The 14691-nt window shown below is 42.3% G+C and overlaps 1 protein-coding gene across 5 annotated transcripts in view; it reads left to right on the top strand.

The window, feature by feature from the left end:
• The window catches only part of MICAL3 (microtubule associated monooxygenase, calponin and LIM domain containing 3), a 140372-nt gene that overhangs the window by 90387 nt on the left and 35294 nt on the right, over window positions 1-14691 (top strand). For 4 of the 5 annotated variants that reach the window (XM_048934196.1, XM_048934192.1, XM_048934193.1 and 1 more), the window contains exons 26-30: window positions 1850-2045; window positions 7824-8065; window positions 9163-9252; window positions 12309-12446; window positions 14440-14502. In XM_048934196.1, coding sequence (XP_048790153.1) covers window positions 1850-2045; window positions 7824-8065; window positions 9163-9252; window positions 12309-12446; window positions 14440-14502 — 729 coding nt within the window. The remainder of the gene's footprint in view (window positions 1-1849; window positions 2046-7823; window positions 8066-9162; window positions 9253-12308; window positions 12447-14439; window positions 14503-14691) is intronic. The other variant, XM_048934197.1, reaches the window with a different exon arrangement.

Here is a 14691-nt window from a genome sequence, read left to right as displayed (position 1 = left end):
GAAGGAGAGCATTCTCTAGTCTAATGATATGGGAAAGAAATGGGTCTGCAGACGTGGAGTCTGACGTTGAATGTAGTCTTAGATACAGCCAGGAGAGCAAGTGAATGAAAAAGGAGAAAAGGAGATTGGAACAAGTACGCATCAGTTAATGTAAATAGTAGATAAAACTTCTTCTTTGAGTGAATAAATAAAGACTTCTGATTCTGCAGTGAAGTCCTTTGAGCTCATGAAGGTAAGTGGTATAAAATGTGACATGGATTCACCAGACACTGTGCCTAACTCCCCTGACAGCTCTTACTGATGAAGCAATCCGCAAATCTCCGGGAGAAAATGCAGTATATCCAAAGTCTGGACTTCAGTAAAGTACCTGAAAGCGGCCACATGGAAATAATTATTAAAGCTGGATAAGATGAGGGATAGTATATGAAGTGTCAAGTAATGGAGGAGCTGGCTCAAATGGGAGTTCAGCAATTTTATTCAAAGAGGAAGTAATGGAGTTGGGTAACACCTACAGACTGTGGATCTGGGGACTGATCCTTGCAATGCTTTTGCTAAGGATACTGACCAAAAAGGAGAAATCTGCTAATGAAGCTCGCTGCTGAGGCAATGTTTCCAGCCCTCATCAGTGCAGAGGAGGAAAGGCATGTCATACACTGAGAACCGCAAAATGATGCGGACTGTAATATTAAAAATAGACATGTAATACTAGAAAGTACCAGGTCATGCGTGCACCAAGTAAGTGTTGACAATTTTGGCTGCCAGCAAGGTGCTTATCAGTTGAAAGCAGAGAAGGAGAAAGGTTTGAGTATCAGTCAATAAATAAAGCCCCCAGTATTATGTGGTGTATAAATAGGCAAATGTGTTCTCAGGGTGTATCAGATGAGAGGTTTCTGGCAGGGTTGTATGTTACGCAGATAAGACCTCATCTGGAAAGCTGTGCACAGTTCAGATCATGCAGGTTTTGGAAAGATTAATCCAAACAGGGACAGGTGTGGAGACCTGGGGGATGATCTGTGCACTGAAGAGCTTATCTCATGAGAGGAAGGCTTGGTTTGTTCAGCAAAGCAAAACAAAAGCTAGGAAAGATTAGACTCTGTAAATGGTAAGCTGGGTAAACAGTGGCTCCCTATTAAAATACTAAGATTTAACGAAGAGATGGATGAGTGTAGGTTAGACTGTAATTAATTGAGCGTCACAGTGAACGAAGCTTCTGTGTACTTTCCTCCGGCTGTCTGGTTCATGTACACTTGGTTCATGTCATCCTCTGGTTTTTGTGATGCTGGGGTTGTGAACATCTCACCTAGATTTTTTACTGTGGTTCATTTCATAACAAACTCTGATTAAAAACTGAATGGACTCAAGTCTAAAAAACTTTGAAAAATCACTCCAAGTGGCCCTTTTCATTCCCTCCTTCCCCCCCTCCTTCAAGTATTTGTCATATTTTCTTGCTTTCTATAGCTCTACCTGGCTTGACTGGTAGCTATTTTAACATCATGCAGCAGGCTTGCCCCATAGCATTCCTGCTTCATCTCAGAGAACAAATCCAGCCTGTGGCCAGACTGTGCAGACTCCGCTGCAGCTATAGGTTTTTGCAGCTAGAACATCTCTCAACTAGGACATTTTAACTACTTTTTAGCATCGATCATCCCAAACCACTCAGATTGCCTTTTGCAGTCTGGCTCCCAGGAGGTTCTGCCAGTAGTGGTGAATGGGATAATGAAATTAGGTATTCTCTCACTTAACTTACCTCCCTCTGCCTCGTACCCTATTTCTCCCAATTGCTCAATTTCTTCAGAAATTGCCGTTCCGACTGTTGCATTTATTGTTCATTCACTGACTTATTCTTTAGGTCCCAATGTAAATGGGCTGGAAGAGCCCAGCCTTGCTAAGCGCTTGCGTGGCACACCTGAGCGAATTGAGCTGGAGAATTACCGACTGTCACTGCAACGGGAAGAGGAACTGGAAGAGGTTCCTGAGGAGACACTAGCAGAACATAATCTGAGCAGTGTGTTGGACAAAGGAGCAGAGGAGGATGTGCCCAGCAGGTTAGTACGCTTGTCCATAAGCTTTTTATATCCATCTCAACAGATTTTTGCTGTTGCTCACTCGGGTTTTGTTGTTTTTTTTTTAACATACTGTTTACCAGGTTGCTTTTTCTAAAGTTCTTGAAAATATTCCAGATGTGTGCATCATTATTTTCTGCTGAAATTTCTCAATATGCTCAATAGCTTACTGCTGTTCTTAGAAGATAACTGTAGAACCACAATCACATGAAGTTCGGTCCTAAGTTGGAAAGGAATTTCAGAATTCATTCATTCATTCATTCATTTGTTTAGAAATTTGTATTAAAGATGAACGATTCTTTTGAGAAAACAGCACATGGATTCAAATGGAAGGGAGTTCCAAAATGGACTATTTTTTTTTCTATTTTACATCACAGTTCAACAACATTTTTAGTTAAAAAAACTCAGACTTTGCACACGTAATCCCAGCAGAGTGCTGGTGGAAAGCCTAGAGATCTTAGTATGAAGGGGTGCTTATAGCTGTGCACCTTCACAAATTTGTCTTTTTCTTTAAAGCGATGTGTAAACACATCAGAATGCAAGTATTTGCAGGTATAGCTGACAGAAATAGTTGTTGCAGGAGTCAGTGGGAGAGAGTATTTGGTGAAGAATATCTTGCACTCTTTAAATTCTCAGTCTCTTGGTTGGGGTTTCTAGTCATTGTAACGATAACAACCCTTATCTTCTCAGCTTTATTCTGCCCATCAGTCTTCTTGAAATAAACTCAAATAATGCTGTTACTGGTTTCCCAAGGCTTAGATCCTGCAAACATATTCTAAGTATACATAACCTTCAGGAATAGGACTCTAGAAAAAAATGTTTTACTGCATTCATGCATGTGAAATTGAATTGGTGTGGTGAAGAATGCAGCTGTGTGCATTAAAATGTTTATAGGTAGTGAAAAAGTCTGCCATTTATTTATCTTATGATATAAATTTGAAGAGGAAGCATCTAAAAATGGGCAACTGCTAATAGCCTGAACTCTGCCAGTCTAGATGGAGTGCATGTATATTTGGACTTATGAAGATGTAGCTTAATAGAAGTGCCTAGGAACTGCTGATAATTTGTATAGCAGATTTCTCCAAAACCTAAATAATACTTTTTGATTAATTTCTTCACATATTCTTTTCTTTGGAAGATACTGTTTTGACATATTTTGCACAATTAAGAACTTTGATCTGGTTAAGCAATCATGAGACAATTTAATGGCAGATGCAAACTCTGCTTGCTTTACTGATTCCTCCTTTAGCTCCCAATTCAGGCCTAGAAATTATATCAGTGGGACAGTTTTGGCATTAGCAATATTGTGGGGTTTGTGGTCTGTTATGTTCATAGCTCTAAACCAAAATTCACCATAATAGAGCCCTATTATTATTTGTCATGATTCCAGTAAATCAGGACATGGTGGTTATGTTCAGCAAATGGCAGATTTCCAAAGGAGAAGAATTAGTTTAAAAAGTGGAACTTAAGCATTTGGGGATGAAGCTGTTGGTCATCTCCATGAGTTATTCTGCAGAACTGTGGAGTCTGAGGCCATTACTTCATTAGGTTAGGTAGCTTGATTTCCTTTTGTAGGCTTTGTCATTTAGTTAGTTAGCCTTGTGATTTGAATTGAACTAAGTATTTGTGCCTATCATATGTGGAATTGGTAGATTTTGCATGCTCAAAGCAGTGACTAGGGAACTTCACACTTGTAATAGAAGGGAAAGAAAAAGGTTACCAAATTCCCATTCAGTTTGACCTGGAGAAAATTTTGTCTCAAAACCAGACGCTGCAAGCAATTTAGTTAGAGCATCAATAAGGCTGTGTGGGCAAACACCAGAGAATCTTCTAGGTGATGTATCTTTCTGCTGTACCTCTGCTCAGCTGTATCAACTGCCTGAGAACGGAGAGGAAAAAAAAGGAAGAAATCTCAGTGCTTTTTCAGCAACAAAAGAAAAGAAATTGATTCCTGCAGCAAGCCAACCAAAGCCCTGATTTGATCATCTTCATTGTCAGCGCAGAGCCGCAGGGTTAGGAGCAGGCTGAGGAAATGCAGGACTTTTTGTTCCCTCCGTGTCTTAGGGAGTAAGGGATTGAGCTTCAAGGTTCCTGGATATGAACTCCAAATCAGAGTTGCCATTGGTTGTGCAGCTTCCCTGCACACATATGCACACGTACTTGTGAGCATGTAAACGTTCCAGGGAAGTTTTACAGAAAATTGTATTCTAAGGACATTTGTTCAAAACAGAGTTAATCTTCCATCAGCTCCTCAAGAGAAAACTCTTTATGTGCTTAACTCATTGATTTTAGCTTGCAGTAATGTGCAATTTGTCATCTGCACTTGTGGTGTAATCCTCTGTTATGGTGACCTTTCAAAGGAGCGTGATAGGACAGTGCATGTAGTGTTGGCTTGTGTCATAGAATCACAGGCCGCCTTGAGTTGGAAGGGACCTCAAAGCCCACCCAGTCCCAACCCCCTGCCATGGGCAGGGCTGCCACCCAGCAGCTCAGGCTGCCCAGGGCCCCATTCCAACCTGGCCTTGAATGCCTCCAGGGATGGGGCACCCACAGCTTCTCTGGGCAGCTGTGCCAGGGCCTCACCGCCCTCGGAGTGAGGAAAGGAATATGGCAAGGGAATGGAAGAGGCTCACTTTCACGGTTCAGGCTCCTTTCCACAGCACTGCATCTGTGTAGGAACATCTCTTCAAAGGACTATTCAATTGGTTATAGAATTCCATAAAGTATCCAAGTTTGCTGTTTGATCGCCACTTTGTAGGAAATTAAAAAGAAAAAAGAAGAAAAGTGTCACCTGTTGAATTATTTCTTGTGGCACATAATCAGCCAGCTGAAAGAATGCCCATTATACCAGGCCATCCCGCTGCTCTCTCATATTCTCATTTCTCAGTATTCAAAGGTCAAACAAAAAGCAGGTTATAAATAAAAGCCAAGGAAGGTAAAGTGAGCTGTGTGGTAAAGAATGCATGTCGTCAATATTACATGAGATAAGCAGACTGGTTGAAGAGCTTGTCCCACTCAGCCGTCATGGTAACAGTTGGAACAGCAGTAAACCTTGCTGACAGCCCATGAACAAGCCAGCATGCAGCACCTGTCAGGTTTATTTCCATACTAAAGGAAAGGAAAGTGTGCTGCTAATCGGGGAGCAGGGAGGATGGAAACATCAGTTTTATCTCTGTGAGCATACCTGTGTAAAGCTTTTGGAATATACTCCATTCTCCTGGAATATACATGGAGTCCATGGCATGCAGCTGTGTTTAGCATGTGAAAAAAAGAGACGGCCCATTAAAAATAAGTATTCAATCTATGCTGTAAAAATGTGGCTTATAACTTTAGCATTTCATGAATGTCAAAATGATTTTATGTATATGCAGCAGAACTTGCAGAGTTCATGGACAAAAAGTACATGACAATCAGGACATGAAAAAATAATGTCTTCTTCATAAACTCCACTGTCAAAACCAATCTCTCATACTAGCAGCTGAATAAAATTATGTAAATCTGATAGGTTTATGTAGTGGCAGAGTAACTCAACATTCTAAGCCTGAAAATGCTTATCTGCAATACAAAAGAAAGGGTGCTGCTGTGTATTGTTCTCATAAAGTGTCAGTTTGTCACATATAATGCTCATATAATGAAAATCTTATGTGTGGGGAAAAGAATCTCAACAGCAAAAGAAGGTATATTTCATAGACCTAAATGCAATTTAAACTTCATCCTTTGCTATTTTCAACTTTTCTGTTTTCCCTTTCATTGTTTATGTGGAAGGGGTTCTGCCAAAGGTGTCAGTTTGTTGCCTGCAGTGATAGTTCCATAAGGAAGCAGCAGCAGCAGAATATTGCTCTCAAATGATTCACCTAAATTTTAGCTGTAGTAGCTTTGTCCTTCAATTGAGATGAGTTTGGTCCTATTAAGATTTATATGGGAAACATCCAACTGCTGCTCTAGTAAATACAATTATTTTCTGACAGTGTTCTGTTAAGGAAAAATAAAGAATACTTTGTCACCATATGCATGCATTCTCTGAAGATGTTATGATTTATATTTGTTTTCCAATGACTTGCAACCATCTTTCTTCCCAGTATCTCTAGGTGGTCCAGCATGTAAGAATGAGCTAGATGCAGTGTTGTATAGACAACGACAGTTCTAGACAATCCCTTGTCCCTTCTGCCTATAGAGAAGAACTGCTAGAATCAAAGAGAGATGCCTACCAAAGAGCACTAATGGTCTATTGTTTTGCATGTTTTAGACTACACTGTGAGAATAATGAGCTCATCATTGTAATTATCCTTATACTGCTTCCTATGGTTTCTTGCCACTGTGTACACTCTATACTTAATTGGATACATATGATAATTTTGTTTCTCTCAGCAAATTTGCATATGATACTGAGTGATGCAGTAGACATGCTAGAGGAAAGGGATGCTATCCAGAGGGACCTGGACAGGCTTGAGAGGTGGGCCATGCCAACCTCGTGAAGTTCAACAAGGCCAAGTGCAAGGTCCTGCACCTGAGTCAGGGCAATCCCAATCCCAAGCACAGATAGAGGTTGGGCAGAGAATGACTTGAGAGCAGCCCTGAGGAGAAGGATTTGGGAGTGCTGATTGATGAAAAACTCAACATGAGCCGACAGTGTGTGCTTGCAGCCCAGAAGGCCAACTGTATCCTGGGTTGCATCAAGACAAGTGTGACCAGGAGGGAGTGTAACCTCAAGGGAGGTGTTGCTTGTGAGACCTCACCTGGAGCACTGCATCCTGTTCTGGGGCCCCCAAAACAAGAAGGACATTGAGCTGTTGGAATGGGTCCAGAGGAGGGCCGTGAAGATGATCAGAGGTCTGGAGTACCTTCCCTCTGAGGACAGGCTGAGAACTGGGGCTCTTCATCCTGGAGAAGAGAAGGCCTTAGAGTACCTGAAGGAGACCTACAGGAGAGCTGAGGAGGACGTGTAGTGACAGAAGGAGGGGAAATGATTCCAGACTGGAAGAGGGTAGATTTAGACTAGATATTAGGAAGAAATCCTTTACAGTGACGGTGGTTAGACACTGGAACTGGTTGCCCAGTGAAGTTGTTGATGCCTCCTTCCTGGAAGCATTCAAGGCCAGGCTGGATGGGGCTTTGAGCAACCTGCTCTAGAGGGTCCCTGCCTATAGCAGGGGGGTTGGAACTAGGTGATATTAACAGTGCCTTCCAACCCAAACCATGCTATAATTCTGTGTAGAAAAGTGAGGAATTTTGCATTTTTTCCTCCATCTTTCCTTAGCTCTTACATTCTGTATCGTTTGGCACCTGATAGTTGTGTTGTGAGTTCTTTCTACTCATAAGGTCTTCTATAGTTGTCCCCAGCAAATGCCAAAAACATCTTAGCTATCCAGAACGCTAGCAGAAGCTGCCATTATCAAAGATGTGACCTTCCACGTTATGATACTGCCAAGCACTCTTGAACCAGTTTATCCAAAGCAATGTGGTATTAGGAAGGTCACTTCTCTCCACTGTATGATCACGCACTGTAAAAATTAATACTGCAAAAATATTTGGGCATGGTTTCATGAGCACTTTTATGCCACATTGTGACCGTACTACAGGCCACGCATGGTGCTGTCACTGAAAATACATATGAAATATTGAAAGCAGAAAATTAGTATTGTGGTTTCCACTGTGTGTACATCAGACTTGTATGTCCTGAAATGACTTGTCAGTGGTCCAGGGCTGATCTAGGAAACATTTACTAGTGGTTTCTTTATCTTTTTTTTTAAACTTTTACAGCAGTTCAGAGTCTGAGATGGAGGAGGAAGATGAAGATGAGGATGATGAACTGCTGCTGCCTCAGCAACCCCCTTCAGACTTGGGAGGTGTGCCATGGAAAGAGGCTGTGCGCATCCATGCCCTATTGAAGGGGAAGAGCGAAGAAGAGATTGAAGCGGAGGAAAATCATGAGTATGATGACAGAGAAGAAGACGAGGAGGAGGAAGAGGACGATGAGGAATATGAAGAGGAGTCTAGCGAAGGTTAGACGCATTGATTTGTCCCTTTTTTCTGCTAGACAGCAGGGAAGACTGGGCTGCATACTTCTTGTTCTGCAGAATGAGCCTTGGAAAACTTTCTTTCTCCTTTCACTTTCTTATTACTTTGGTTTTTGAGGGTGTTATTGTTGAGGGAAGCCTTGAATTGTCCATTTTGGATACAGAAAGAACTTTCCCCACGGAGCACTTGCAGTGCTAGTACCAGCGCAGTATGCTGTCCATACTCCATGCCGACATGTGCAACTCACAGCTTTGTGACAATGTATTGTCTTACTGTTATTTATTATTTTTATTGGGAATTGGATTTGAATGGGCTCTTTGTTCCTTGATGGCAAGAACTGGAAGCACTGTGGAGGCAATGTTTTCAGTGCTGCGGGGTGCTTCACTCAGGGGTAGTGCCCTAGTTGGCAGCAGGACATCCCAGAAGAATCTGCTTCTAGTCCTCCTTTGTTTAAGGACAACCTTGAGAAGTTCAGGGAGTTCAGAGGATTCTTGTTTTTTCTCTGAGGGATTTCTGTGGAAAATCTTAGGGAAAGACTCCTTCCCCTCTGTGTTTGTCTCAGTCATCAAAATGCAGAGTTTGTGCTAAGAACAGGCATTTTCAGTGTTTCATCATCATTCCCATTTTCTTGCTGATCTTGTCTTTGTCTTTATACTTGCATTTCCTTTCTGTGAAGACTAGTGGACTCCAAAGAGCTTCTTCACAAAGGACTTGGGCTACCTACTGCAACACTGGTCCTGTTATTTTAGGTCTTAGTGGCTTAGTTCTGCTCATCAGGTCAGCAGGCTGCTTGCCTGGATTTTAAATGTAGGAGCTGTGAAAGTCAGGACTGCTTTTTTAATGTGGTAACATGCATGTTTAGTCTGCTAAATCTTGGTGTGCTCAGGCAGATGGGGTTTTTTTGAGCATTTTTCCTGCTACATACAGTAGAAATAAGGGGTCTCGGTGGATTTCCAGTCAGTCTTTCTTTCTGATGCTGTCCTTTCTCTCTCTTTCCTTCTTTCTCTCTCTCTCCATTGCTTGTGTATGTACACACGTGTGTCTGATGTGATATATGGATGTGTGGTTCCCTCTGCTGTAGAGGGAGAGTATTGCCCTTGGGAGAAAGAGCTGCAGCAAGGCCTCTGGCTTCAACGTCTCTCAAATGAAGAGGACACGGGTACATTTAAAGGTACCCATATGCTATTTCCACTTCCCCTAAGTATGGGGGGAATGTTTTAAAGAGCAGGTCCCACACGAGAAGGTTCTGTGTTTTACATAATTACTTCACCAGCTTTCTAAATATCGATTTGATAGCAGTTGTTACCAGACATTGCCCTGATTTTAGGAAAAAAAAATAAAGTTGCCCAGCACTTGAGGGTATCCAGAAAGCCTGGACAATTTGCAACTGTAATGTGCATGAACAATGACCTCCACCTAGTTAGGAGCTTCAGGTTTGGTTCATACACACATAGACATGCTGCACACTTGTGCAATATGTCAGACATGTGCGGCACATCCAAAGTACTGTGATTGTGGGAGCAAACTTGCATTTTTTGTTATTGTCCTTTGTGAATGTGTGTCTGTGGGGAGAGACTACTGGGGAGCTAAGCAAATGGAGCAGATCCCTCAGATATTTTGATCATAAAATGTGCATAAGATGAATCTGACATTCCTATCTAACTAGTTGTGCTGTTTTCCATAATGCATTTTGTTGCAGTTTATTTCTGATGGTTGTTTTTCGTTTTTTTGAAGCACTTGGTCCTAATAGCTTATTAATCCCTTAGTCCCTCAATGTGGTTCATTAGAGCCAGAATTCATAAGAGGAGAACCCAAGTGCCTTACTGCAGGTAAGAGGGCGTACCCTGTCATCTAACTGCCTATTTTGCAGCCTATGGTTGTAACAGCTGTAGCTTAGCTTCTGACCTTTTTTTTTTTTTTTTTTTTCTTTCCTAAAAAAAAAAAAAAAAAAGAAGTTATGTTTTTTTCCAAATTAACTTTTGTGGTGTTAAGAACGAGAAGTATTAGTAAGATGGCTGAAGAGCATAAATGAAGCTGTTGTAGCTGCTACTGTTCTCTAGATGTGGATTCCAAGGAGTTGATTAGTGAGTGGCTTCTTGTTCCATTTGAAGTTAAACATCCAGACTGCTCACTTCTTAGAAAGTGCCTGGAGGGGAAAGCTACCTTTCCATATGTAAGTGGAATTAGCACCCAGCTTCCAGTTCCTGTAGAACTTCGCAGGCAGTCTTGAGAGAGGGCTGCACCAAGTGTCTCTTGAAATTCTCAAGCATTTAGATCTCAAGGAAATATCAGGTTTGCCTGTCAGGCAAGCAGCACTCCTACACAGTTGGCTGTGCTGTTTAAACTGCTATTTATTTACTGGAAAAGGTGAAAAGGACCTATGTTCTAAGTGGGACAGGCCTCTGTTTGGATACTTGTGGGGTAACCGAAGGTATGTTACGCTAGTCTAAATCCCAGAGAAATCCATTTTCAAACATCGAGATCACGTGGGACCTGCTCTTTCCTAGCCTTGCTGAGTGACTATATACTTCTCAGCCATTGCTGGCAAACCTAAACCATTTAACACAAAATTTTGTTTGGCGATGCAAATGCTAACTCTACTCACCTTGGGGCCTGCATGTGAGTGCTTTGGACTGCAGTGAGAAAAGCCCAGACCTTTGTTCCTGCAAGATGTCCTGTAGTTTGTGCTGATTGATAAGAAAGCTCTCTGATGAGGTAACAGAGACCTGAAACTGCTGAATCCTTGGCTAAATCGTGAATTCTGCTCTGCATTTGAGTTTGTGCATCTGACCCCTTTTCCTCTTTAATAACCAACAGGTAATTCTGTCCTTCCTGCAGTTCCTTCTGCCTGTTTCTTCTGCAATTCTGATGCCAAATGTCACACACAGTCATTTCTGAAACAGAAGTCTCAAACACTTTGTCATTTCTGGGAAAAACATGGCCGGGAAAGAGGACCTTTGTTAAAACAAGACAGCAGGAAATGATGAGTGCAACTTCTAAATGCTGCTGATGTTTCTTGTTTCCTTCAAACACTAGTCCACAACATAAAAACCTAATTGTTTTTGAGGCTCTTAACTGCTGAAACAGTGTTGGCCCTATGTAGGAGTAATCGGCTGTTTTAAAAATTGACTTACTGCTCATGAAGTAAGTGGCATTTTACTTCTCAGAATGGATCATTTGCTTCTGAAGAGCACTACAGAAGACACAGAACACCTTGTTCCCTATAGAATAAGTTGGGTTTTTTTAATGGGTAAATAAAGCCTGAGCTGTAGTCCCGTAACTGACAGCAACAGAGGTAGGGTCTGTCAATATGATGTGCACCAGGTTAGATGTTTCCAACACGGGTGTTTTGCAGCAGTTAAGCAGTTTGCTTATCAGTTGCTTCAGTAGTGTGCCTATTGTTCTCTCTGACTATCCATATCCGAGGGTTGTATAGGCAGATAAGTGGGGAGTAATGCAAACTACTTTAAACAAATTCATTTCTGTAACAGGAAGTCCCTTCTGAGGAAGTGGAGACGCTGTTAAGTCATAATGAAAATACTGATATTCTTCAGAAAAAGAATTGCACCTTTTGAACAAGGCTTACAGTGCAAAATAGCAGGATTGCGCCATGTACTATTTTAAGCATGCACGCACATCCACATGCGTGAGAAACTCTGAGATCCCTCATGTAATTTAATTCACAAGGAGATACTGTTCAGCACAAATAGGAGTACTTAACCTAATGGTAGGGCATGAAAGACCTTTTGTTTTGGTGCCTCAAGCTACAAAGCAGACTGTCCCTTCAAAGCAAGATGTCTTTGTCAACAGTCATGAAGAATAGGCTGAAGGAGCTGGAAATTTCTGCTACATTGGTATTTACATACCACGTATCTGTTGGACACCCAGGGAATGTCTTTCATTTCAGTGAAACTGCCTGCAATAGACATAATCTGCAATGATGTTTTTTTTTTTTTTTTGATAGCATCTCTTTGCCTCTGGAATGGCATTACTGAGCTTTGGTGGGGAGTCTGAAGAGCTCTGTGTTAGTGTTTGCGTGCACACACAATGCTAAACTTTTTCTGTCTTGAAAACTGTCTTAGCCAGTAACACCTTCTTTTCTTTTTTCTTATTTCCTTTCCTATGATGTGTTACCTTTCCTTTCCACTGTTGTCCCATCTCTTCCTCCCTGTCTTTCATTCCACCCTGCCCACATCCCGGTATGCCATCCCCTCCTCCATCTGCTAGCTGGAAACCTTAGGCTGCAGCAGATTGTAAATCCGGTTGATCCTCTGGAGATTCTGGCAGATGTGCACTGGACACACATCCGTGAAAAAGAGGAGGAGGAAAAAATGGTCCCAGCCTCAAAGTCCTCCACCTCCAGAGGTAATTTTCCCCTGCCCTGCACCATCAGTTCCTAGATCACAGCTGCAGCTGTTTAACCCTGTTGCTTCTGTGCCCTTCAAGACCAGTGGACAGCAGGGACAGCTGTAATCCAAAGGAACTGCTTTCTGAAATTACACTTGGTTAAACATTTTGCTTTTCAAGTCAGTGTGTACTTAAAATGAGTGCTTTCTCAGCCTTATGTTGTTGTGACTTCTGACCTGTTTGTGTGCCTGCTTTGGCTCTGTAGCGTTCTTCCTCACTGTGTAGAGTACTGGCAATCAGGTCCTGGTAACTGACTTCAGGGGTAGCAGTGCTTTCTGTGGCAGCAAGGACTGTGTACCTGCCATACTGTGTACCTACCTATACTGTGTACCTGCTACAGCAAAGATCAAATGGAGTTGGCTTCTGTATTGAGCCTCTACAGCTGTTATTTAAACAGCGTAACTGCATTTTGTATCATTGGTGAATGGTGGAGTTCCAAAGGTTTGCATATCTCACCACGGGTTATGTTGACTGCCTGTGCTGAACACTGGACAGTATATCTGTTTTTTAAAGTGAGGTGTGAGCTTTTTGAATTGCCAGTTGCTTAAAGGAAAACTTTGGAAGGGGAATATGCTAACGGTCTAGCAGTCTTACAAACACCTGTGAGTCCCTACAGCCCTTATTCTAGCCTGCATTACAGTGTATCTTAAGGTAAGTATGTTGTAGGTGCAGAAAGCTGAGCTTAGTTAAAGCTAATGATGCTGTTAGTGAGTGGCTGTCTTCTATCAAAGTCTTGTAATTACTGTGGCAGAATTGCAGGGGGAGTAAGTATGTTGTGAGAAGGGATGTCTTTCACAGGAAATATGAGATTAAGCTCATGACTGATCTGTTTTACAGAACCTAGGGCTTTACCTCATCTTGCTTGATCACATTCCATTCCAGATAATGATCTTTTCCTCATATTTCTAATTGGCTTTTCTTTTGCTGTTTTTTTTTTAAATCATGATCCAACTTGATACACGGTTCCAGTTCAGCTCAGCAATGCTTACAGTTGCAGTTTGCAGGTTGCATTGGGATTTTCTGGTGTGAAAACAGCTCCCTGCAAGTAAGAAGCACGCAGTGTTCTGCTTTCTGTAATATTCAGTACTCCTAGAGCTTTAAGAACAACAAGTAAAAAAAGTCAACATATTTTCATAAGCTTACAGCAGCTGAGGTTGCTTTAGCTTCTGCCTGAGGGCCTGTGACACTGTAGTTTTTGAATTCTTTCTGTTAGTTGACATTTTACAATTCCACTTTTCTACATTGTATACCTGCCAGCAAAATGGAGGGAGACCTGCATTGACCCTTCCAAGTTGACTGTAGACTTTCCAGCTTCTCTTGGGAAGCAGAACAGTAATATTTTCTTCTCTTTCCTTCAAATTAGGCCAGACTAGGAAAACACTGATCAGTAGGTGAGCTCCTTCAGTTCCACTCTGATACAGTACAGGCAGTTTGTTTTTTGCAAGGGCTGTCGCAAAGCACTTGTGGGTAGGCTCTAAGCTTTCCATCTGAGTTCAGTAGACAACCTTGTCCCTGGCTGGGCTGAGCTATGAGGTGCTTGCAGAGCTTACCAGGGCGGCGGTGGCAGTGGGGTTTGTTCTGAAGGCTGAGGCAGCATGGCGGCACACAGAAGCCCCTACCACTGTGCTGTAGTGCCCCTTCTCATCTGCTGGCCTTCAGACCCAGGCAGCTCGGTTCCCTCAGCTGTGGGTTTCCTTCCTGTACAAAGTTTCAGTCGAAGCACACAACAACAGCGACCTGCGCGTCAGTTTTTCTCACTGTGTATTTCCTCTAACATGGCAGATCCTAAAGGTTTGGCCCTTGGCATTTGACTGATATCTCAATTTTAACATCTCATAGGTTTTGTTCCTGTATTTCTCAGCGAAGACTCTCCCTTTGTCACTCTTCTGATTTAGACGCTTATTGATGGTCTAATTTTGACTTCTTATAATTTGTTGTTTTTTAAATTCAGCGTCCGACCTTCCCTCCGTACGCCATGAGGCGGTACAGGCGTGGCTGGAGACGGTCCCTGGAGGTAGTTTGGTGATGTTAAATGTATTCCAATGCACAATAACCCTGCCCGTCTCTTCTCCATGCCTTCAGCAGCTGAGCTGGTACTTTAACCCTGGACTTACAGCCCTATCGCTACTGCATGACGGGAAGTGGAGGGAGGGAGGGGAGTGTGCATGCACACCTTGCTCAGACAGCCCGTTCTTGCATGAAC

Source organism: Lagopus muta, chromosome 1, assembly GCF_023343835.1.
Source record: "Lagopus muta isolate bLagMut1 chromosome 1, bLagMut1 primary, whole genome shotgun sequence".
Taxonomy (NCBI): domain Eukaryota; kingdom Metazoa; phylum Chordata; class Aves; order Galliformes; family Phasianidae; genus Lagopus; species Lagopus muta.
The sequence above is the reverse complement of the archived record's forward strand: the minus strand, read 5'-3'. Positions and strand labels throughout refer to the sequence as shown.